We start from the raw sequence: 26,494 nt of genomic DNA, 5'->3' as shown, positions 1-26,494 counted from the left end.
ACTAATGATAATGTGTACCTCTATATTTCATATTTCATATTGAGCTCTTTACACGAGAGGTTTCTTAAAGTGGGTTGTCAGTCCACAGGCCTGCTTTGGCCAGTCTCTTAATAAGCTCTGAAAATAACAACAGCAATTTCCTTTCCAGGCAACAAATGTCTCTCTGAAGAAGTGATTACCTTCACACTCTCAAGTTTTTCCCAAATTAGTAGTGTGCCCTCTTCGGTGCTTAATGATTCATTGTGAAACTGAAACCTCAGGTGAAACAAATCTAAACATACAAAAGCAAAGAAGTAGAAAAGTCTTAACCTCAAGAGGTAGAGAGATTCATCATTCCTTAAAGACTTTGAAGACAATGAAACTGTTCTGTATTTTAGGACTTAACGTGTATAGAAATATCTTAACCCCAAACTGTCTTTGTTTTCAGAATGAGATTCATCACTGATAAAATTATAAAATTCTAGGTTAGAAAGTTTTAAGATTTGCAGGGAAGGCGACACAAGTTAGTTAAAAATTATAAAAATCAGGGCATTGTCCAAATAACATACAGTCAACATTCCAATTGCTTTTGTCAACTATATAAGAATTGACCTTATTTAAGTATCTGCCACACCGGATTATGCGAATAGCCTGAGACAACAAACCTTATCTTCTCTCTATCCCTATAATCTTGGCCAGCAACTGCACAAGGTAGATTCTTAATGTCCATGGAAAATGAGAAGGTAGATATCAAGACAAAAATGAGTAATCATCAGTAAACAGTAACACCAATAGAAAATTTTTTTTTCTACATATAAAAAGATACAGACCAGACATAGTCAGAAGAATGGAAACACCCATGCCAAAATCTTGCCCTCAAAAAAAAAAAAATCAACTTCCGAAAAATAATAGATAGAATGTCTATCCTACGAATACTCCCACATTTATTTCCCACAGTTGGGAAAATAAATTAGAGTGAAAGATAAATTGCCAAAGGAAGAGAAATAGAAAGATAAACAATGTCTTTACACCAAAGAGAAATCTTTATTTGATTTCATGTATTAAATTTAAAAAGACATCCAGTCTATGGCAATCTCATTTCTTAAAAAAAAAAAAAAAATTAAGATTCAGCAGTTGGATACATTCCATTTTGGGGAATTTGTCCTAAAAATATATCTAAATACACAAAAGGCATAGCTACAACAAGGTTTATTATATAACTAATTCCAAGAAGTAGTAACATTCTAAATGGTCAACAATGAAGAGTCACTAAAATATATTTTGATACACCCACACAGTGGAATTCTGCACACTTATTTCAAATTGTATATATCTACCCCTGACATGGCAAGATGCATATTATGTGATTAGTATAACATTCCATTTTCATAATATGTGTAACTGACTACATATATATGAAGGGGAACTGAATGGTACATATTGAGTACTTATCTTGGCATGTTGGCTAACTTATATTTCCTGATTTCCTTTATAATAAACATGTATATGTACAAAGAAAAAAAGAGACATCATTCAGAAGTAAAATACAAAAACAAGCAAATAAAGACTAAATGACTTGCCATTAACATCCTCAGCTTGAAGTAAACAGATGTTCCATTTCATACCACCAGAAAAGTCACTTCCAATTTTGACATTTGATGCAAGAAAAAATGCAAGATGCTGCCTTAGGTTAGCATTGATGTAATTGGTTTCCCTAAGATATGAGAATATTTTGCCCATGTATAAAAAAGACAAATAAATCAGATTGTCTAGGAGATAAGGTGTTCTAGTTAAATGATTTTAAAACGGTAAAAACAATTTTCCCCAAAAATGAACCAGTTCAATTTCCTGTATGGATAAACGGAGTATGGTGAACAAAATTCAGTCCTCCTTTGATGAATGAGGATCTGAATGCCTCAAGCGTCAATGCAAGTTATAAGGCTCTGGACACAGAGAAACTGGGAAGAGAAGACTAAGTGAATGTGCTCTGACTCTAGCACACACCATGGAAATGGGGTCCCTGAAGAAAGGCCAGCTGTGCCCTTGCTTAGTGATCTAGGTCTGTCTCCAAAGAACAGCACAGAAGATCCTAGGCTACTGGTTGAAGAAGCCTTCAGTATATTGCAGTTTTTTCTGTCATTGAAGAAAATTCTTATTCAGCAAAATAAATACTGAGACAAGCAGCATTTGTGAACAATATGTATGTTTTAAACGATGTTCAAACAAGATAATATAGAATTTTTGCTCATTATCAAACACATATACCAATCATCTAAGGATTATTTTAAAAAACATGAGCAAAGGCAGAAACAAAAAAAGCGAGTCAGGATAAATTTCACTATATAAAGTTTTATAAGACCCCTGTGACCAAAATAGCATAGACAAAATGAAGATAAATAGCAAACTAGAAAAAAATTTTGCAACAGACTGTCAAGACTTATATTTTTGTTATATATATTTTTTAATTCTAGTTATTAAGAAAAAGATAAACTGACCAAAAGGTCATGAAGCAGGCCTTCACTAAGGGGAGAAAACAAATACATGGTAAAATATTTTATCTGAGTAAAAATAAAAAGCATATAAATAGATACATTTTGTTAAAATAACAATGATTATAAATTTTTAAAAATGAGTAAGTAAAGAAGGAAACACACTCAAATATTGCTGGTGGGGATGTAAATCAGCCTAATGTTTCTGGAGGGAATTTGGCAGAGTGTAGCAAAAGCCTTGAAAGTATAGATTCTAACAAAGCAGTCCCTTTCCTAGAATTTTATCCTTAGAAAATAACTAAGTGATATTTTATATAGAGGAATATTCATCATAGTATTACTTAAAATAGGGGTCAAAAGCTATTTTTATCAGTAGAGGTTGATATAATAAATTCTGTTTAATAAAAATCATGTACACCAGGATACTTATAGACATCAGGAAATATTTTAAAATGTTAGATGGTAAATAATGCCATAATACAGAATGTATATTATCCCCAATTTTTTTGTTTTAAGAGTGTAATTTTTTTTGTTCACAGCTGTGTTTTACACACCTGTACACACAGACACAAACATACAAACAGACACAAGCACATCCATATGTAACTTGAAAATACTGAATGGGCATACACCAAAATGTAAATTAGATTAGTAGGAGGAGAAGGATAGATTAATTTGGGGAGTATAAACATCTTTATAATGTTGAGCCTTTCCGTCTAAGAGGATAGCGTATCTCTATTCAGGAATAATTCTTATAATGCATCCCTCTGGGGCACCTTCCAAATGAGAAAACAAGATCTCAGCAGTTGAAGTAGGGTCCTAGGTCCTGAATAAACTAAGGAGGATTAAAATGAAAAGCAAATTTTATCCAGACCTCATGTCACTAACATATGAGGGTTTTTTTCCTACAGAAAAAAAAAAAATCTAGGCTGCCACGGATATAATTTACCCCTAACTTTGAGTCCTCCTTACTATAGATCATCCTATAACCCAAGGCAGAACTATAAAAGCCTGAGACCTTCTAAGGTCCCAAAACCTTGTCTTTAATATCACACTAAATTAGTATATCTAATAAATTAATATTAGAATATTAAGTATATCACACTAAATATCTAAACTCAAGTGACTTAAATGACTAAATGAAATTAGAGAACCAGACATCTCCTGGTAAAAAAGGTAAACGTGTGTGTATGCATTTAACAAAAGCAGCACAGGCCAGATTCACCAAGGCTTCTTGGCTATTTGTACACAATGCTTACTTTCTAGAAACTATCAAACTACATATCTGCCCACTATGGCCACACTGGACATGAAAAATTCCATATTCCATCAAAAATATCCAACAAGAAGCAAAAACATAACGCATTTCCCTAAAAATATAAAACTAGAAGAAAGTCATAAACATTAAGCTTGGAAAACCCTTTGTAGATTATCTAAATCAATCTCTTTCTTTTCCAGATTGAGAAGGTAAGAGCCCAAGAAAGCAAGTTATACCCAAGATCACACAGCCAATTAATCACAAGAAAAGTCCCACAGTTGGGTGTCTGGACTCTCTGGTCAGTGCCCCTCCCACCCCAGTCTGGTACATACATATCCAATTGAATATGACCTCTCTATCAATTTATTAACCCCTCCAAACTGAGATAAAAATAAACCTTTTTTTCTGAATAATTAAAATTAGACTATACACTTTTGAAGTGGTTAAGTAAGGCTGATTTTATAAACAATATTTTTAAAACATTAAGGCTCCATCATTAAACAACTTTAATAAATTTAAAACATTTCATTTTAAACAAAATCAAATTTGAGCACAAGTCTTCAAAAACCTTCAACATTCTTAGGAGGGTAGGGGGCGATAAATGGCAATGGAAGAAGACTCGACCTGGGTGGCAAACATACAGCACAGTGTGCAGATGACGTGTTGTGGAGTTGCAGGCCTGAAACCTACATAATTTTTTTAACCAGTGTCACCCCAAAAAACCCCAAAGAAAGAGGAAAAATCATTTTGAAAATCCTCAACATCTTTCAACTATACTTGGACATACAACACTTTTTTTTAAGGAGGTATTAATTTGCTAAATAAAATTGGCAATTGAAAATTTTTGTCAGATAGCGTAGCAATAAAGGTGTGCCATACTGGCAGGCCAGCCTAGGCAAGAGAAGCAGCAGCAGATGGCAGAGAGAACAACCTTAAACAAACATGTTCTCCTGTTGTATTTGCTTAAATAAATCAGTCTACCAAAACATGAAATCAAGACCTACGCATATATCTGCGTCCATATGCTCTTTGTATTTCATCAGTGCAGTCACTGAGAAAGCACTAAGAAAGGATGTCTTTCCACAGTCACTGAGCATGTAAGAGTAAAGGGAGAACGGGAGGCTGTGATTTCATGAATGCAGAAGAATATCGGATTTGGTCTTTATTGAGTTGTGGTCATCAATGAGGTAAACTGTGGAGCCAGGACAAGAATCCATTGTAACAAATTGTCTGGTTTAATATGGTCAGTTTGTGAACTGCTGCCAGGTTTAATCTGTAGAAAACTCAAAGGATGTGTTTGCTGCTATTTTACACTAGAAAAGAATTAGTTTTCTTATTCAGAGTTTTCTTTTTAATGTTTGAAGTTAAACAATATGAAATTTTTAAATAATTATTTAAACCAAATATACAAAGTTAAAAAATCAAGGCTGTCTCTAAGAGATTCATTGAGCCGGTATTTTAGGCCATTGCCAAAGGTCAGGTTTCCAAGCCGGACAGTAATTTGAAAAATATCCATATAAGTATGTATTTAACACTTATTTTCATCACAGAAGTTTTCCTCATTTTGAAGCGTTGCATTCTGCCCTGATGCTCGAAGGGTAATAAGCCTGACATTTCTCCCTTGTTGTGCTAAGAACTTAGAGTTAATGGGCCCATGTGCCGACACCTACGATCATTAGTTACAATCAGTATTCTAACAGTTTTTAAATAGAATCCATTACAGTCACAATCTGTTTTATGAGGATACGTCTTAATGGCCTATATTCCAACTAAAACCGACGCTGGAAAAGAAACAACTGTTCAGAGAGAACAGGACAGCCAGATTTTGCTGGAAACATTTCATGGGATCATACACGTAGATATACAAATATGAGCCAATTTCTACAATGATTTTCTTAGTGCAACAACAACAAAACTTCTTAAACAATTTACTTTCTCTCTGCAATAGGGTGGTATATTATAAGGTCAGATAGGGGCCTATATTTGTAACTAAGCTGTGCTGCCATCTTGATAAGACTAGGGATATGACACGTACATTTAAGTAGAAGTTTTCCTAGAGAAGGCACTTTTATTTGTCTCTTCTTCCCAAAGTGGACAGAGTTTGCATCTACCAGCTCGCTTGTTCTACTGTTTTAAACTTGAGTGTAAATGAGAAATCTAAGAAAAGCCTGACCTCCTATTCATATAAAGTATTAGAAACCACCTCCCTAACTCATTTTCTATTTCCTTTCAAAAAGGCAGTTCACTGAAGATCTAGTTCAGCAAGTGTTCATTTTACACCAGAAAGTCCATCTCCTGGCCCACATCCTCTAAAGTGACACCTAAAGTCACCAAAATGACTTAGATTAGGTAATCAATAGCTGTGCCTAAATATGACTGAGCAGAAAAAATGTTAATGTTATTAGAATAAAACTTCAGTAATGGGCATTTGGGAAAGTAAAGGTGTAATGGCCTCCCCTCCTCCCCACCCGTTCAAGTCTAAATCCACAGTACCTCAGAATGTGACCTCATTTGGAGATAGAATTTCTACAGAAGTAATCAAGTTAAAATGAGGCCATTAGTATGGGCCAAAATCCAATGACTTGAGTCCTAACAAAACAGGGAAATGTGAGCGGAGGGAACAGCGTAGAGGGAAGACAGATGTGAAGAGACACAGGGAGAAGGTGGCCACCGACAAGCCACAGAGAGAGAGGCGTGGAATAGGTCCTTGCCTAAAAGGAACCAATCCTGCTGATACCTTGATTGTGCACTTCCAGCCTCCAAAACTGTAAGGTAATAACGCCTCCTCTTTAGGCAAAGTACCAGTTTGTGGTACTTTGTTTTGTTACGGCAGCCCTAGAAATGTGTTATAAAAAGACACCCGACACTGGAAAGAAAGAACAGTCACGTGATATACGTAAAATGGCTGTGCTTGATAAAAAAATAAATAAATGTTTCAAATTAAACAGGATAGAATGCTCTAAGTGTGCCTCATCTTAAGAAAAGAACGCATGGACATGGACAACAGTGTGGTAATTGCAGGGGGTAGGGGGGTATAAGGGGACTAAATAAGTGGTAATAGAAGAGAAACAATAAAAAAGTTTAAAAAAAGAAATTCTTAAGGTATCACAAGTAAAAAACAAAAAACAAAAAAAAACCCACGAGAATCACTAATCATAGAACAAAATTCGTATTTGGAAGGAAGCATAGTCTGTTCAGCATTACCCATAACTATCTGCACCTCCCCGTTCAGCTACTGCCACTTTTCTCTTCTCCCCTTACTTAAAGCAAATCTCACAATTGCCTCTTCTCACTGTCCCTGCCCCTTTCTTCTCATTCTCTCCTGAGCCCACTCGAAACTGGTTTTTGCCTCTACCTCTCCATTAAAAAAAAAATGTTCTTTTCAAGATCATGGTTGACGCCATATCACAAAACCCAAGCATCAGTACTCGACATTCCTCTCACTAGAGCTAAGTCAGCAACAGATTCAGCCCTTCACTCTCTTCTCCTTCAACGTTGTCTTCATTTGGCCTCTGTGACACCATTCTCCTCCACCAGCTCTCCTTACTTTCCAGATATTCCCCAGCTGCTGGCCCTTGACCTCTTCTGCCGCTGTCTAAAATACTCCCTAGGAACCCTGACCGGGTGGCTCAGTTGGTTGGAGCATTGTCCTGTGCAACAAAAAGGTTTCAGATTTGATCTCCATCAGGGCATGTACAAGAGGCAACCAATAGATGTTTTCCTCTCATACACATGTTTCTCTCTCTCCTTCACTAAATCAGTAAACATATCTTCAAGTGAGGATTTAAAAAAACAAATAAAGAAAAATAAAATCACTCCCTAGGAGATCTTTGTAAAGCCTATTGCCTCTTTCAAAATATATAAAAATGTACTTTATATATGTGTAGTATACAATTGCTTCTCACCACTCCACCCCTAAAATTTTTAAGCTGCCATAGTGCATCACCCAGCTTACTGGAATAACCTAACTCATCTCTTTTCCCCCATGTGTCCAGCATCTACTTTCCACCTAGCAGCCAGACTGATCTTTTTACATATGAATCATATCATGTTACTTGTATGCTCAAAACTCTCCATGGCTCTCATCTCACTCAGAATAAAAGTCAAAGTCTTTAACATGACCTAAAAAAGGTCACCTGTGACCTCTATCTTTACCTATCCTCATGATTCATTCCGCTCCAAACACAGTGGGTCATTCTTCTTTGAACATGCCAAGTGTATGCTCCTCTCCAGGCCTTTGCTCTTGCTTTTCTATGTGCCTGGAAGCTCTATCCCTAGGGGGTTACATGGCTTGATCCCTCTCTTCATTCAGGCACCACCGAAACGCCATAGTATCAAAAGCCCTCTCCCGACTGCTCAGATAGACCCCTCGTCTGTCCTCTCACCTCCCTTATTTTTCTTCTTAAATGTATCACCACCTGTCATGTATTTATGTAATATCTATAGTCTATCATTTTATAAACTCTATAAGAGCAGTAACTCTCTATTTTTGTTCACTGATGTATTCCTAGGACTAGACCGGGGCAAACAAAAAAGAAGGGCTGAATGAATATTTGTTGAAAGAATAAATAAATATCACATGACCTGGAACAGAGTAGGTGTGAGATAAATGGCACTTTAAAAATAACAATTAGACAAGTGGTTCTTACCCTGGCTGCACACTGGAATCTGTTTCATAGGCCCTGTCTTCAGAGATTCCTAAATCTGAAATAAATTATTGGTCCGTGATTCTAATGTGGAGCCAGATTGACAACCACTATGTTAGACTATAATAAGCTCCTTAAAGAAAAGGATTTTTTTATCTTTGTACCTCTGGCACAGTGGTTGGCAACGTGATTAATAGTGTTAATTAAATGAATGAATCACGAGAAATGGCCATTTAGTCTTTGCTTGTATACTTCTATTGATGAACTAACCAGTTTATAAAGCAAGTCTTGCCTGTTGCTATGCATCTTTAAAGGTTACAGTTCTGCATTAACCTGAGGCAAGGCCTTCCTCACTATAATGCCCACTCATTGGCTCAGGTCTGCAGTCTGAAATATACCTGAAGTCTATTCTCTAAAAAAGGCTTTTCATACATTTAAAAACAACCATAGTGAGCCCTTTGCTTGAGCTTCTTCTCTAGTCAGGACAAACCAAAGCAAATGTAGGAAGTGTTTGTCCCATACTCATTCTCCCTGGCCAGGGGGTACGTCAGCCACAAGTGAGGACATTGAATCTAGGTCTTCAATGATAAGTAGAAGTTAGCTGTACCAGGGAGAGAGAGAGAGAGAGTGGCTTTTCAGATATGGCCATGAGCAAAGCATGTAAGGATGGAAGTGTATAGTAATCTCTGAAATTTAAAATTGTGGTTAGATTGCTAAGTAAGGAATAGGGGTGAAATTGGAAGGGAGTAAAGGCATAAAGAGAAATATAGAAAGGTCACCTGTGACTACTTGATAAAAGACCTTGTAAACCGTGTTAAAATGATTTATTTTGTCACTGACTGGATCCACATAGAGTTTAGAAACGAGTAGAAAGAGAACTAACAATATCAAGTAAACCACTAATAGCCAATCAAAAATGAAAGCATGAAGAAAAACTTCTTCAAATGGAAAGGAAGATAATGAATTTGATTTAGGATGTATTTAATTTGAAGTAGGCCACTCGACTAGTGATGTCTTTCAAGGAGTTGTAAATGTGTTTTTGGAACTTGATGGAGAATCAGGCATTGGAGTTTAGATTTAAGGCTCATTTAAACAAAGATGGTAAATAAGACAAGCTATCAGATAAGAAATGTTAACAATGCTTCTCCAGAATGGGATTGCAGGTGATTTTTAACCTTTTCACTTGTTCAAACTATTTAAGTTGTTTATAATAAATGTGTACTATTTTTATTTATGTCAATATAAAAATTAATAAAGAAAAGATAGCTAAGAGTCAAAGATGACATGAACAATCCAAAGAGAAGACCAAAAGCAAAAATCTAGGGTAATCAACATTTACAAAGAAGTAACAGAAGAGTAGCTAAAGAAATAAGGAAATAAGATTCAGTGATACCAGATTTCAGAGCCTCGGAAAGAACAGAGGAAACAGGGTTAATGCTGCAGAAAAGTGGAGTAGGATGAGAATGAAAGAAGCACTGGTAATTAGGAGGTGATTACATAACCACAACAAGAGACTTAGGAAAATGATTGGGATAAGGCCAGACTAAAATGAGTTGAAAAGAGAGGAGAAAATTAAGAAATGAAGGTAAAAAGTCTGGTTTTGAAGATAAGCTCAGAAAAAAAGTCACAACTGAAAAGACCATCAGGTTAAGGACTGCATTTATCTCTGTCCATCACAGAGAACACAGAACTCAGTGCTGTGGATTCAAGCAAACCTCATTCATTCTCCCTGTCCTGTCAAAGTCGTCACCTGCTGCTCCCAAAGAAATAAACCTAACTGTGACATGTCAGCCACTCTCACCATCATAGTTCCTATCATTACCTTTTGTCTTTCTGGGGGGAAAAAAACATAAAGGTCCCCCAAATTTGTAGAACTGTATTAGTCTATTAGTCTAACAGAATCCTTACCTTGTTCTAAATGCAAACATGTTAGTCAACCAAATTTCCATCGTCTCCCACAAAAAAAGAAAAAATACACTAAACCTAGGTATCTTGCTGAATTTATGTTTATAGAAATATAATTTCAGCTAATAATGACTATACTATTTTAAAAGGTTTTATTTATTTTTAGAGAGGGGAAAGGAGGGATAGAGTGAGAAACATCAATGTGCGGTTGCTCCCCCCCCCCCCCCCCCCCCCCCCCGCCCCAGTCCCACAACCCAGGCACATGTCCTGACTGGGAATCGAACTTGCAACACTTTGGTTCACAAGCCAGCACTCAATTCACTGAGCCACACCAGCCAGGGCCAACTAAGGATGAACATATTTAACTGTCCTTCCAAATGAACACAAAGACTGCTCTCATTATCCAGAGGGTCCATAAATGCTAACACCATGGACTAAAAAAAGTCCTCGTGTTAGCCGGTGGCTGAGTGGTGGGACATCTGCCTCTCTCACCTGAACTCTGAGAGACATATGTTCATTAATTGATAATGAAAAGATCTACAGTAGGCAGGCAAGTGGAAGTTGTTCCCACAGCAAGCATATCTAACTGACTTAATAGAATGATGAGCTCTGCAAAAATCAAGATTTATCTGAAATAGCAGTAAATACTGAATGAAACAGAAAACTAAATTACCTCCCAGAATATCTCAGAATGCTGTGAGTCCCTTTTACATTTACATTTTAGGCTGCTGCTGCTGAACTTCATAAGCAACCTATTTGGAGTACTTGCTAATGAGTTATTCGTATTCCTAGATTGCATTATCATATTGGAGCTTAAGAATATCAAGTACTATGGTTAGAACTACATTATTTTAAAAAATAGATAAGCATATGTGGTATAGCCATACAATGGAATGCTACTCAGCAATAAAAAGGAACTACTGATTGTACCACAGTGTAAATCAATCTCAAAATCACTATGCTAAGTGAAAAAAGCCAGCCTCCCCCCCAAAAAAGATACACATCTTGATTCCTTTATACATAAAATTTCAGAAAATGCAACTGAATCTATAGTGACAGAAAACAGGTCAGTGGCTGCCTGAGGACAGGGTGGAGAAAGCGTTGGATTACAATGGGAGACAAGAAAACTTTGGGGATATTGGAAAGGATTATCTTGATGATGTTTCAATACAATATGTTAAAATTGGCATATACAATATGTTAAAACTGACCAAAGTGTATACTTCAAATACACTGGAATACAATAAAGATATTGTACTTCAATTAATCATCAATAAAGTTTAAAAAATTGAGGCAGGTGTTTAAACTTTCCATAAAATATCTAAATAATATTTTAAAGCAATATCATTTATATATGAACAAGTGGGCTAGTAACAATTGATTGTTTTCAAATGGGTTAATATATCTGAAACACTTAAAACAATGCCTGGCTCATAAAATTGAGAATGTCTTTATAGAAAGAGAGATAAGGAATAAAACAAAACACTAAAATAATTATGGTAAGTCCTGGCCAGTGTGGTTCAGTTGGTTGGAGCATTGTCCCACAACCAAAAGGTTATGGGTTCAATTCCTGGTCAGGGCAAACACCTAGGTTGCAGGTTTGATCGATCCCTGGTCTGGGCATATTCAAGAGGTAACCAATTGATGCTTCTCTCTCGCATCAATCTTGCTCTCTCTTCCTTCCTCTCTCCCTTCCTCTCTCTTTAAAAAAGCAATGAAAAAGAATGTCCTTGGGTGAGGCTAACAAAAAATATTTTTAATTAAATAAATAATAATTGTGGTAACATGCTAGAACCATGGTCCATCAACTTGCATTCTGAATTGTCTTTTGTATACCACACTGTTCTTTCAACAACAGGATTTGGCCTTTAATTGTGAAGTTTTACAGCCTTCTGGTTTAAAAATGTCAACAGATTAACACCCCTCATACCTGCTGACCTCTTCATCTCTATCCTATATTCTCAGATTCGTACAGGTAAAAACAGAGGCAGAATATGCCCTAGGTTCAGTGCCTGTCATATGCCACTTACCATGGAAGAAACACAGACAGCTCTGCTTTTTTAAAATTCTAAAACAAATTCTTCTTAGAAAAGTCTCCTAATCAAGATCTAGTAAAGAGAAGGAGATCCCCTCAGTTGATCAGCATAGCATGGGAAGAAAGTTTGCTAGACAGCAGAAACTGGACAAGGGACTCTGCAGAGATACCACGTCCTCAAGAGAAGAGGACCAATGATCCTGGGCCACCATGTACCTGTCTGTGGATAAAACAGAACAGTACAGAGAGGTCTCCTTGGAAAAATATGTGGAACACTAACATCGACCTTGGAGGAGATGATAGGTTTCTGGAAGACACGAGAAAGGAGTTACTACCTTGGGAAAACAGAATAATTAAAAAATGATGGACAGGAGAAAAACATTATAAGTAAATGCTGGGTCAACTTAATAAGATGTAATGCATGGCCTCTCAGAAGCGGTTGCAGAGATCTGTAAGTAGAGGCCAGGTCTGTGCAGGCAGAGTTGGGGCAGTACGGTTCAGTGGGAAGTGAGGTCCCCGGAGACCAGTATATCCCAGCCTGTGGCTCATTAGCTTTGTCATCTTTTGCAAGTTATTAATTGCCTTAGAGCTTCAGTATCCTCACTTCTAAAAGCAGAGGTATGGATTGCTGTGAGAATTTCTATTAATATAAGTAAAGTGTTTTATGATTTAATTACTCAATAAATGATACTTGTTATCAAGAAAATCAAAAAATTGACAAGACCACTCTGGAAGAGACTAGATATAAAATTAATTTCCAAAACCCAATGACTTTTCAACATATCAGGGAAAACTCAATTAAAAGATAAATTGGTAGGGGGAAACTATCACAGAAAATAGGAATGAAATACTTAGCAGTACAAAGGCTGTATAAGTGAGAAATACAGAGTGCTTCAAAGACTAAAGCAGACGATGTCTTCAAGTGTGAGATGATGCTATAAAGATATTTTTTCCCAAATAAATAGAGATTTAACAGAACCCAGGAGAAAATTTCCTCTGAGATTTTTTTTAACTTTTCTCAAGTTGAACTAGAAGACTAAACGGAGTAAGAAGAGCTGAGAAATCTTAGAATGAAAGAAAAGCAAGCATCATATAAAATCATATTATAAAACTCTGTGTAATGTTGGCACTAATCAATAGTTTAGAAAGTAGCCTCAAAACAAATCAAATCAATGTTTGTGTGTATATATAATATGCTATATATTATACATAAAACAATAGATTATATGTATTATATATAATATATATGCCACATAGCAGATGGTATAGTAAACAGATTAATGGAGAAAGGGTGAATTATGGATTGTCCAAAGTACTATTTTTGCAAATTGGCTCTTCAGAAAATGCAGTCAGAGGCTTACCTTACCTCAAGCACTGAATAATTCTAGACTAATCAAAATGTGGAAGTTCACAGTATATTGTTAAAGGCCAAAAAAGTATATTACCAAACTGTACCTAAAGAACAATCCCATTTTGTAAACACATATTCAGAATGAAATACATGCAAAGATATTTGATACATGTGACAGAGACAGGATTGCCTGATGGTTAAGACTGGGGACACTGGGGCAGCAGCCAGGCTCACATGTTAACTGTTCTGGAAGTATTAGGTCCACACTCAGTACAGTTCATGGATGAGTTAATACACGAAATGCCTTACAATTATACTGGCTATTGTTCTTTTCATTTGCTATTCTTATCATGAATGCAAAGATGTTGAGTGCTATACTTACTTGGTGGGATTATGGTTGTTCTTACTGCTACATTCTTCTAGAATGCACATCTTTCGCTTTTAATTTTAAAAAGATGAAATGTAAAAACTGAAACCATAAAAAAATTAGAGCAAATGATGTTTGTATTTGTCTGCTCTTTAGATAGGGAAGCACTTCCTCAGCATACCAATATCAGTTCTGTTTAAGCAACTACTATTATTTTCATTCATGTTATTTCCTAATATACATTATTGATATGCCCAAGAATTATTACATAGAAGTCTGTATTAAACTTACATTTCCAATAGCCAAATCTTTCCACTCTCATTTTAGGATGTCAGATTAAACACCAAAGGGTATTGTTTTATGTTTACAAGGTAGAAATTTTAAAATACAGTGCCAAGGATAATAGATTAAAATGCATCCTAAGATTAAAGCAACAAAGATTTATCATCTCACCTGTTACAATAGGAATGCATACAAACACACACACACACACACACACACACACACACACACACGTCTTCTCTGAGCTAAACATCTGCAATTCATTTGATCAGTCTTCAATTATTTGGACATACTTTTCAAATAATTCATCTTCCTAATTCACACCTCAAACTGACATCTTCCTATTTCAATGTCTGTCTTCAAATATTGCACCTAAGTTAAATTAATGACCTAAGTTTAATGTCTACCTTCTATGCGCCAAGCATTCTGCTCATATTTAAAGAGCCTAAGATATCACCTCACCCCATCATTGCTTTTAGTAGCCACATGACATCTGTGGCTTCAAAAAGCACTTTTAAGCAAGATCTCCCCATCCTGTGCTTAAACATCTAAATTTCAGAACCAGAAAGGACAGTCTATATTTAAAACAATTATGTTTGCCCATTACCTAGCCTTTGAACAACATTTGAATCTCAGTTCTGCTTTCCAACTCATTAGGCATCTTGCCCAGTTTTCTGACTTTACAGAATTTGGTTGAACCTTCTCAAAACCAAAGCATTGATTGAAACAGTAACAGGACAGAGATTAGATACTAAGGCCAAAGGTATTACCATGGAGACTTTCCTTCAGTTTAGCACCAATTCCTTAAATTAATAACATGCGAGTACATGTGTTCAAATAGCCAATAATCTGCCTAGTTATACCATCATTCAGGATGTACTTCTGCATCTTGCCCACAAAGATAAGACATTTCAAATGCCTTACTGAACATCATGAATCATATGCCTGTATCATACTCCAGAATGACTGGTAACCTACCCTTTCAACCCTCAGCCAGTTTCTGTGCTGTCATTCTCCTGGCTGTGCCTTTTCAGTTTTATTCTCAGTCACTTCTTGCTCTGCTTGCTTCTTAAATGCTGGTGTTTCCCTGAGCCCTCTCCTCAACACACACCTCTCGCTGTGTGCTCAGGGCCTAAGTGACTTCATCAACACAATGGCTTCAATTACCTCCTATGTGCTCAGAGTGCCCAAGCTGTCTTGGTTACACTCCCATACATCCAGCTGTCTCTGGGAGAGTGCTGTCTGGAGGTCCCTTGGGCACTATAAACTCAGGATGCCAATAATGAACTCATCCTTTTTCTTCCAGCCACCGCCTCCTCCTCCTAAATTTTCAATCTCGATGAAAGGCAGAGCATCTACCCAGTAGTCCAGGGTGAAGAACCCAGAAGTCATGGTAGACTGAAATTTATCACTCAGCTGTCACATCTATCTTCTAACCTCCCCCACCATTCAGTCATTTTCTTAACTCTTTCTTTTTCTCCCTAAGGAAGAGGGGTTTCCTAACTGATCCTCCTGCCTCCAATATGATCCCCCTTTTATCTTCCTCCACTCACTAACAGAATAATCTTTCTAATCTGATATCAATGGCTCCCCAAAGCTTTCCTACAACACCCTCAGTCTCTGCCTTCTTCATAATCTAGTCATCTCTTGCTACTCCTACCCTTGTGCCTTCACTCTAGCCCTTGAAGTGGACATATGATTTAATTCCTCTGGCAGTTATACAACCTATTTTCTTTCACTGATGTATGCTAGAAGCTGTGCATCCAGTAAAGCACTGCTAGAAATATTTCAAAACTCAGCTCGAACAGCACTTTCTTTGAGACCAAGGCTCAATTAGTCTATTTAATTGCCCCTTCTCTTTGCTTCTATATAACCCTGCATATAACTCTGACATAGCACTTAACCCATCTGTACTATAATCATGGACTTATGTATTATTCATTTTCCTATGAGAGAAATACATGATATGAACTCATTAAATGCTAGATGAATAAATAAACATATGAATGGCCATGGAAATAGAAGTAACAGTAATGAATTAAGTAGGACTGTCTTGAAATTTCAAAAACATATTCGTAGAACAAGGACTATCAATCCAAGCCCAAGAATTCTTGATCAATTTACAATTGCTTCAGTAGTTTTCTCAAACACATAAAAGACTCAATATATTGTAGGAATTTAATAAACCACTAGGTACCACATATCATTTTTGAAAATTAAAAATTTTTCCTACTTTGATGTTAAGGGAAGTAATTCCATATACATTATCATGGCCTAATTGTTTTCTCTGGGTATTATATTGTCTCAAAACATGTAGATGGGGGAAAAAATCTATGGAAATATATTTTCAGTGAATATATATTATCTGTACTATGTGAAGAGCTCTTATACGTGAATAAAATAGTAAGTGAAAACACCTAAACAGAAAAAATTCCATGAAAAGTGAAATAGAAAAAGTGACATGAAAAATACGGACCCTCTGTAGTGATTAAAGAAATGTAAATTATACCAAGGAGAGAGCATTCTCACCATCAAATTAGTAACAATGTATTAATTATTATTTTCAGTGTGGGCCAGAAGGAGTAAAGTTTAGATCTGTCCACAGAGGTGGTATTTAAAGCCAGGAGACTGGACGACATCACCACGAGTGTAAGGGTGACAGAAAGGAGAAGAGGGCCAAGGACGAAGGCCTGGATCGCCCCCGCTGGAGAGGGGTCAGGGAGGTGGTGAAGAGCCAGCAAAGACCGAGCAGGACCACAGCGGTCTAAGGGAAAAACCACGAACGCCTGGTGTGCTTGAAGCCAAGTATAAAGTTTCAGCGGTGACCAGGCAATGAGCCGGATCCAGCTTCCTAATGAGGCAGGTAAAGATGAGGGATGACAGCTGGATTGAATGTAGAAATGAGCATTTTCATTGGAGGTGAAGTAAATGGCTCTTAACTAAGCACTGGCATACATTCAAATGATGCTATATTTTGCAATATATGAAATATTAAAATACTTTATAAATTTTACAAAAGTATTTATAAAGAAATATTAATATCATTGGGAAATGCTTACAACGAGAGGAAAAGTTATAACTTCTATATACAGGATGAACTCACTTCTGGTTTTTAAAAAGGAAAAATATATATAAGTAGGAAATGTGCTAAAACATTAATATTGAATAGCACTAAGTAGAAGAATGAGAGCTGATGTTTTTAATTTTCATAATGCACAACTTCCATAATTAGAAAAATACTCTTATAAAATACTTTTGTAAGTCAACAAATTTTCCTATCCACATCCCAGTCATTTCACAGTTCAATCTACACCCTCAGAAACACTGTCCTTAACTTATGCAAGAATAATAACTAATAACTGGCATTGCATTGAAATTTACAAAGCATTTTCGGATGCACCAGTTTGATCCTCACAGCAACTCCAACGTGTATAAGGCAGTAGTTACTATCTCCATATGCAGACACAGAGAGACTCAAAGAGGCTGATCTGCTCAAAGTCACACAAACCAGGGGCAGGGCTCAGATTTGAATAAGTGCTTTGATTACCTTCAATACTGCTTCTACTATAACAAGATGCTCTGCAGTTGGAGGAAAAATGTAAATAACCCTCCCTCCCCATAAGTAATAAACATCAAAAAACATTTACCAAGAAGGCTTATGCTATCATTATCACCATGTTTTTACCATTTTACCATTACCTCTTTTTTTCTAAAGCTTTATTTCATGAGGTGCGGGGGGGGGGGGAAGAGGGTAGGAAAAGAGGGAGGGAGAACGGAAAGAGGGGGAGAGAGAGAGAGACATCGATGTGAGAAACACTGATAGGCTGCCTCTTGCACGCACCCCAACCAGGGATTGAGCCCACAACCTGAGCATGTGCCCTGACTGGGAATCAAACCAGCAACCTTTCAGTTAAGAGATGACACTCCAGCCAACTGAGCCACGCCAGCCAGAGCCCATTACCTCTTAATATTAGCATGTTTTTCTATCCTATTTTCTATCTCAGACAGAGGTGCTTAATCCCATGAGATTCCCAGAGAGGGATAACAATATCCTCTGCATCATATCTTGCCTCGAACATCTAGTCTAGTGCCTGGAGTACAGAAGATAATAGAGAAATGCTTGCTGATGCAATTCATGGTAATGAGAGAAGCTCACACTCCATTTGGTGGGAGTATTTCAGGAGCTGCTAGCATGCCCTGCAGAAGCAAGGAAGTAAGCAAGGGTTACAGTTGAAGGAATTTTAGCAATGAAACAAGTCCCTGGATTTCAACAACTAAACTGTGTTCCTCACTATATCTGCATCTCCAACTTCATGGTGCATCATAATCCCTAGAGAGCTGGTTATAACGTAGATCTTTGAGTCTGAACCCCGGGGTTTCTGATTGAGTAGTAGGGTGTGTCGGGGCCCAGGAACTTGCATTTCTAACAAGCTCCTAGGTAATGTTGACACTGCTAGTCCTAGGATCACACTTGGAGAACCACTGACTTAGGGTAAAGAGTCTATAAAAGTGAAGCTTTGAATAAGTAATAAATGGTATCTTGGGCTCCAGAGCTATAAACTGAATAGCGAACATAAATTTCAATATAGTCTGATCAGTGTATTTTTAGGTCAGAGTCTTTAATCTGGTACTACTGAGAGAAAATGTCAATTAGGATTAAATGCCTTATAAAGATCAATTCCTTCTTATAATTGAAAAAGTGGAAGCCATCCACTCTTCTCTACAGTATTTTCAAGGTAGTGATTAATGCTCCCAGAGAAGAGGACCTGTATCTCATTCTTTTTCAAAACCCTAATGTGCCTTAAACAGAAAGATATTTAATCACTTTTGCTGAATAGGATGATGGAATACCTGCCCTCAGTGAGAAGACTGTGCACTTCAGGTGTGCACGTTCAGCACATGGCACCTTTGTGTGAGTTAGATAACGGTGCCCCCACTGGAGAGACACAGCAGACCTGTGCCAGGGTGGCCGGCTGGGCACACTGAGCGCTGGATGGATTCTAACTCCTACAGGTACTCACAACTTGGCTTTCTTGTACTGAGTACAATTCTCCCATCTATAGAAGGGTGGTCCTGTTTGTACAGAATGGTTGTCAGACACCCTGTGTATGCCCAAGAGTAAACAATGGGCTGTGACTGGAATCAAAAGTGGAAAAAAAATCGTTGGTCTGTAGTACTCCAGGAAGGGTTAAAGGAGGATGCAGTAACTGCTCTAAACCAGGCCTCCTTGATCTGAGACGGTCTGTCACCACCCCCTATGACCTTCAGCCAACAAACTCCTACCCATCCTTTGGGTCTCAGCTTCAATATCTTTTCCTTAGGTTCCTCATCCCCACCCGAGTCCTGTAATAGAAAAGCTACACACTCCCACTGCACAGTCATTTTCCATCATAGCACTTCTGGCAAATGTAATTACATGATATGTGGCATTGTTTTGATTCTGCCTTCATGAAATTATAAAGCTCAGTGTAGATAGGGGCTGTATGTTTTGTTCATTATTGACTGCTACTACCTGGTACATAAGTACACAATAAATATGGGTTTAATATTAAAATATTATATGCAACTTAGATTAAGAAAGGCAAAAAGGAACAAGAATTACCCATGGTTTCTTCAGGCAGAAGCAAAAGGCAACCAAAATTTGGTGTTTTCTGACAATAAAGGACAATAAGATCCAAGACACAGCTGAAGAACTTGCTATGACAGGAAAACGTGCCACTCTATACTATGTTCTGTTATTTCTATCCCTTGTGCTAAAATATGACACTTCCAGGTCTGTCAAATCTTAGTTTTACATTGTAAATATTGATGGTGTGAATTCTTGCTCACATTTGCCTAAAACATGAAAAATGGTTCTGAGCTTAAGAACTTGAAATGGAAAATCCACATCCACAAGCATAGCAGGCAAGATTAATTCTGTTAACTCCTTGAAATCAGAGATGGAGTTCCAACTCCTTCAGCAATAGTGTGGCTTCAGAATCTCTGACACCCTCTTGCTCACAGTCCATGACCTTCAGACACTTCCTGCCAAAAGGATATTTTTTTGCCTGTTCCCATCAAAGTCTGAAACAGACAGTGAGTTCTCTGATTTAGGTGGACTTGGAAGACCCAATTTCTTACCAAATCTAGGAAGGCTATAGAGTAGAAGTCTATTCTATCTCCACTGCCTCACCTCCAGTTAATAGTCGACCCATCTCCAACACTCCGCAGGTACCACTCTGGCACTGAGCATCAGTGAACTAACTGTCAAATTTAATTTTCCCTTTCCAGTCCTCATCTTATTTGAATTTCTTTGGGCAACTGAAACCACCCCTTTCTTCCTCAAAGGTTTTTCTCCCTTTCCTTATAACTCCGTACTGTCCCATTTCCCTTATACTAGCCATTATTTACATGTCTTTGAGGACTCCTCCATTTCTGTCCCCCAACCCAGCCCCAATAATGTTGATAAAGCACAAGTCCTATCATCCTTTCATCCTCTTTGTTCTCACTTCCTGAATGATCTCATCCAATCCAGCAGTTTCAACCATGCCTCTCATTCGAGTGTTTCCCATATCTCCACACCCACCCAGACCATGTCCCTGAGCAATAGGGCCTGAGACCCAACCACCTACTGAACAACGCTGTACAAGTCGACCTCTCCAAAAGCACACTCCTTATCTCCTCTTCTTCACAGTTCCCCTCACAGAGGTTAGAGGCACCACCCCCTAATCAAGCCAGAACCTTTCATCCCTTCACCATCCACATCCACTTAGTGTCAAATCGAACATCTTGCCCTCTTTTCCATCATCGTTGCTATTCTTTGATTGAATCCGTCGTCCTTTAGCTGAACTATTACAATTACTCCTAGCAATTTTATTCCCCCCCTCCTCTAACGTGGCCTCCACATTGTTGCCAAACAGAAGCATATTTTATTACTTCTAATTTTTTAAATCCTTCTTTCTGTTCCCCATCACCTAGCAAATGAAGGCCAGCTTCTTAGCATATACAGTCCCTTACATTCAGGCTTCTATCTTCCTCTCAGACTCATCTCTCATTAAGTTCCTCACAGCACGTTGCACTCCAGTTATAACCAATTATAACAATGTTGTTTTCTGTTTCTGCCCTTTTCCAATGTTCTCTGCATCAGAAATATCTTCCCCTCAAACTAGCCCATACTCACATCAGACCTTTGTCTGCCTGGCAAATTCCTACCCATCTTTCGAGTCTCACTCACTTCCTTCATGGGACCTTTTCTGATGCTCCCCGTTAGATTTGACTGCCCCTTCCTTCTCTCATGACACCAAATCACTCCATTGTAACTGTTTGTTTACACTACCTGTCTGTTCGCTAATGAATTACATTTTTATTTTTTTAATTTGTAATTTCACACTAGCTGACATTTCACCTGGGACAAAGTATAAGCTCAATAAGTGTTTGTGTAATAAACATTGTTGCCAAAAAGTCATCATTCAATCAAGATTCAGAGAGACCAGTGGGATCGCATTATGTAGGATTTTACCGCAATAAACTAAGACTCAAGCTATTTTGCGATTTCATTTTCCATGTTTAAATAATGCACACACAACCCACTTAGTTCTGTTCTTTTTACTCTCATGCACTCTTATTTCCTAATACCTTACCCCAACTCTGAATCATCTGTTGGCCTTTATCTTTTTTCCTCAGGCAGCCACATTAAGTCCAATTATTCAAAGACTCAAAAATTCCGTTCCATTCGGTTCTTGGATCATCAGCCTAGCCCCTGACCCTCTGAAGTCTCACTGGACCCTTCCTGAAATATCAGGATCTAGGTCTACTCACCTAGCATTAATCAACCCTCAAATTTATATTTTTTTCCTTTAACTTATATCAATCTTATCTCATCCACACAATAAAGATAAGCCCGTCAGTTTTTATTACTATTGTTTTATGAGTGAAAAACAAATACTAAAAAAAACCCTGCGGATACCTATCCTTTTTAAGTCCTATATTTTAAAAAAGCCTGAAGAATATTAATTCTGTACTTTCTGATGTCCAGCCCACATATTAATTTTTCTTTAAAAACAATCTACCAAAGTCAAATCCTATTATTGTCCTTGAACCGTTGACATGACTTTAGTTTTGTATCCCAAACGATAGCCTCCCTGTGTGGGCTGGCGTTTCCACCCTGCTGATCTGATCCAGCTGAGCATTCCAAAGTAATCATTTTTCTCCCCCTTTCAACCCTATAATCCAATGACTTTGACAAAGGAAGCTATATCTTATGAATGTGACCCCAGAGTCCAATCCTCTGCAAAAATCTAAGTAAAACTTTCCCCATAACCTAGTTGTCTTTTTGAAAGGTGTTTTCTCTGGAACTCAGGCAATCATAACTAGATTACTCCCAAGCCAATTTTCTGTGCTTCTTCTCATCTTTTACCTTTCATTGCTTTCCTCTAAAACTAAGCAAGGGAAATGAGAGTCTGTGTAACTTGGTTAGCCAGGACTACTTTTCTAAAAACAGTGATAAGTGGAGGGAGACTCAAACTACTGAAGGGAAGTAAGATTTAGAATTACCTGCAGATTTTTCCATACTCCACTTCAACATTCTCTCATATTGTTCGCTGGCTTTAGTTCCCAGCCTCAAACCCCCTCACTTTAACTGTTCTCACTCTCCCCCTCCCCCACTGTGCTGTCCCTTACACACGGCATTCACCTCCTCTTCTGTTACTATAGAGTAGAAAGGGATAAACAAGTAGAGGTGGACACAAAATAGTTACTTTGACTGTCTTTGTTCACATTTCCATAGCTATAGCTCAGAGGAAACCCCCTTCCTACCTAAGCACAAGTAGACCCTTAACCTCAAAGCCTGAAAGGCACCTACCCCTCTCACTTTCCTCTAAAACAATGATCAACTCTACACGATAGCTCGGCTGGTTAGACCAAGTGCCAAGAAGCAGATTCAGGCCTTGAGAGGTTACCGGGCCTCTCCTGTTTCTGAAGGAACCTCTAACTCCCAGTCAATCATCTTACAGCTGTTTGTCAGTCGTCAGGAAGACTATAAATGGACCTGTGCACCATCATTTCTAAAAACACATCCAATCCCAAACAGGCTCAGTAGAATCCTCCCGTTTATTTAACTTATTCCCATTTTCAGAGGGAAATTCAAACTTGAGACCTCAAGGGATTGTCACATGCTATTTCTCGTTGGACACGGCTCTCCTGAACCTTTTGTCATCTCCCTGCCTCTCACTGCAATATTTCTGCCTTAGGTTGCAGACTCATTCCAGTCTTTCTAGGGGTACATGTGTAAAAGATGTGCTTATCTAAAGGATCAGCCTAGTTGTAGGGACCAAAATCATCATCCCGCTCACTGGCTGTCACCCACTGCACATAGATTCTTCATAATGTTACAAGAAGCTTAAGGCTTTTCACTTCAGAAAAGAAATACAGGCTGCATCTTGGGACTCAGGGCCAAAGGCAGGGTTTCAAGTCTGCCTATTGCAACTGTTCAACCGGAGGATGTCCAAGCAGCAGCATCTGCAGAAACCTGGAAGAATTATTCCCAGGTGATAGGTAAAGTTGAAAAATACAGTTTAGACAACTAATCATACTAATACACTGAGAAATTAAACACAGCTGTTTGTTAAGGTCTTGCCCTGACTGCCCCAGTTTCAGCACTACTGTGTGCTCGCAAACATGCCTGGGATCCTTCTCCGTTCCAGTCTGTTCTGGGACTTGTACTATGGGAGAGGAAGATGAAATCTAGGGATGACAGGCGATGTCTAGTAGGCAGACATTCTGTAATTCAAGCCTGGGTAAAACTCAAAAGTGACAGCATCATACACAAAGATGCAGGGTCTGACCTTTCTTCCCGGAGGGACTATTAGCTACTCTATTTTTGCTACATAAATGAAAATGACCCATCACCCTGATTCCTAGCAACCTTTCTAAAAACAGTATCCACTGCTCCTATCCTCCCCAACATAATCCTCAAAGTAGGTCAGAAATGTTGCTTCCTTCCCCTTATTGATTTTCATTAAGAAGATGCACTTTCTGGAACACTAAAGGGAAAGATAAACACCCAATACAAGTACAGTGACACCCCTGTAAATTTTTGGCACAGCAAATCCAGTTACCCTAAAAGCAAGAGAAAATCTCATCACCCATAATTTATTCTTCTTGGCTGTATAGCAACAGTATCTCAAGCAATAAAATACACAGTGGCAATGCTTCAGCCAGGTGATGAACACCTCCCAAAGGAGCAAATGCATTCTGTCTTTTTTGATTTTCTAGATCACCAGCCCGCCTCTTCCCTAAATACACACTCCTTTTTTCTTCCTAACTCAAATCCATGTTTTGCCAGAAGGATGTCAAGTGACACCACACACTGGCTTAGCAGACCCCCAGGGCCTTCTCAGGAAGCTGAGTGCAGGAGAGTCGGAAGGAGCGGTTCGTAGAGACCTGGGAGTGAGGGAGGAGGAGGTGGGGAAGAGCGGGAAACCCTCCGGTGGCGGTATCTGGCTCTCTGGAAAAGCTGTGAAGAGGCCGGTCTCCAAATCCCACTGGCAGGGCTTCCCTAGTCTCCTCGTCTAGCTGAAACCTCCCTCGGCCCCAAGTCCTCAAGCCTGACACTCCAAAGAGGGCGCCGCAAAGTCCTTCAGAGCCCTCAAAACACAGGAGAGCGAATAGAAAAGCATCACCCCAAAGACAGTAAAGCCACACACCCCCCCAGCGGCCAGCCTCCCCGGGCGGGCAACTTCATCCCATGAAACAAACAAAAACCCCTGTCCTCCCTGGAAGGAAAGAGGCGACGGCAGACAGCAACAAGCATGCACCACCCTAGCCCAATTTCACGCTCCTTCCTCCCCCTCCCCCGCTAACTCCAGGTAAAGGACCAGGTGCGGCTCACCTCCTGACAAGGAGGAAGCGGGCGGCTGGAGGAGGACAGGTCCCCCGCCCAGGCCGCCTGGCAGCCGGCGAGCACCCAGCAGCAAAGCCAGGCGGGGCTCCAGGAAGGCGAGAGCCCGCAGCGGGGAGCCCCCGGCGGCCGCCCCCGACCCCTCCTGCGCGCCGGCCCCGGGGCGCGGAGCAGCATCTCCGTCCCGCTAAGGTCGGCGAGCTGGCGGAAAGGCAGCTTCCCCGGGTGAGACGCGCTCCGCTCGCCACTCGCTCTTGCCCTGCCCGGTCGCTCGCTGACAGCTCAGCTGCGCTCGCGGCCAGGGCAGCGGGCGCCGGTGCTCCCGTCACGCTGGAGGGAGGGACCGCGGGGTGCGGCGCGGGGGCGGGACGCGGGGCGGGGACGCGGGATCCGGGGAGCAGGTGGCGCGGGCGCCGGCGCGGGCTGCGGCCCAGCCCAGCGCGTCCTAGGGGGCTGAGCGGCCACCTGGGACGGCAGCCTCATTACGCTGTAGACAACGAGGGAGGCCGGGGTCCCCGGCAGTGTCTCTGATCCTCAGTCCCCGAGGCCCACCAGAAGGGGCGCTCCACGGAGGAGCCAGAGTGAAATACAGGACATCAAGACATTGTTTTCCGGCGGCGGATCTTTAAAATCTACTTCCCGAATCTCACACAAACAGACACAGATGCACCCTAGAAACATCCCTTCTTAAGAATCCAAACTAGCTAGCGTCAGATAGAATTTTTAGGTGATTAGGGTTTGCGTGAAATGGCGAGGAAGAAAGGGGAATGAAATATAAATGCAGTTCGTGGGTCAGTTTTCTCACCTTAGTTGATGAAAATCATACCTATACCTAACCCACAGGGTCGTTATGAGGAATCAATTGATGTACATAAAGCACTTGCAGAGGGCCTGGCAAGCAGACGTAGTATGTGTTGTTGGTAGTAGTAGTAGAGTAATTACTGCTGTTGTTGAGGTTATTTTATGGAAATAACATGTGCAACCTTAGGCAGGTAAGCCCTTTTGTTTCCGGAGGAAGCAGTTTCCCCATCTGTACAATGACTGGGGTGGTCTTCAAAACCATACTGACCTGCTTGGTGGGCATCAGCTGGTAAACAAGATGGGCATGATGCCTTGTCAGTGTTGAGGATCTCAAGGGTCCCTCCTCAGTCTAAAATTCTATGAATGGCTGTTACCCTGTTCTTCAAAAGGGCCACTCGAATTTCTGATAACTGAGTACCAGGGAGGACAGGGGTAACTTATATTGACTGACTCCATGTAAGTTGACTTGAATTTGTTTGTGGCCCTGTCTCTGAGGTCTTTTCAA

General features: G+C 39.3%; 1 protein-coding gene across 2 annotated transcripts in view; it reads right to left on the bottom strand.

Annotated features, from left to right (window-relative positions):
- The window catches only part of ELAPOR2 (endosome-lysosome associated apoptosis and autophagy regulator family member 2), a 182,602-nt gene extending 157,237 nt beyond the window's left edge, over positions 1-25,365 (bottom strand). For both annotated transcript variants that reach the window (XM_054564617.1, XM_054564616.1), the window contains exon 1: positions 25,180-25,365. In XM_054564617.1, the coding sequence (XP_054420592.1) occupies positions 25,180-25,365 (186 nt within the window). The remainder of the gene's footprint in view (positions 1-25,179) is intronic.
- Between the last annotated feature and the right edge of the window lie 1,129 nt (positions 25,366-26,494).

Source organism: Pteronotus mesoamericanus, unplaced genomic scaffold (assembly GCF_021234165.1).
Source record: "Pteronotus mesoamericanus isolate MK-2021 breed Mesoamerican mustached bat unplaced genomic scaffold, CSHL_Meso_final scaffold_85, whole genome shotgun sequence".
NCBI classification, from domain to species: Eukaryota; Metazoa; Chordata; class Mammalia; order Chiroptera; family Mormoopidae; genus Pteronotus; species Pteronotus mesoamericanus.
The sequence above is the reverse complement of the archived record's forward strand: the minus strand, read 5'-3'. Positions and strand labels throughout refer to the sequence as shown.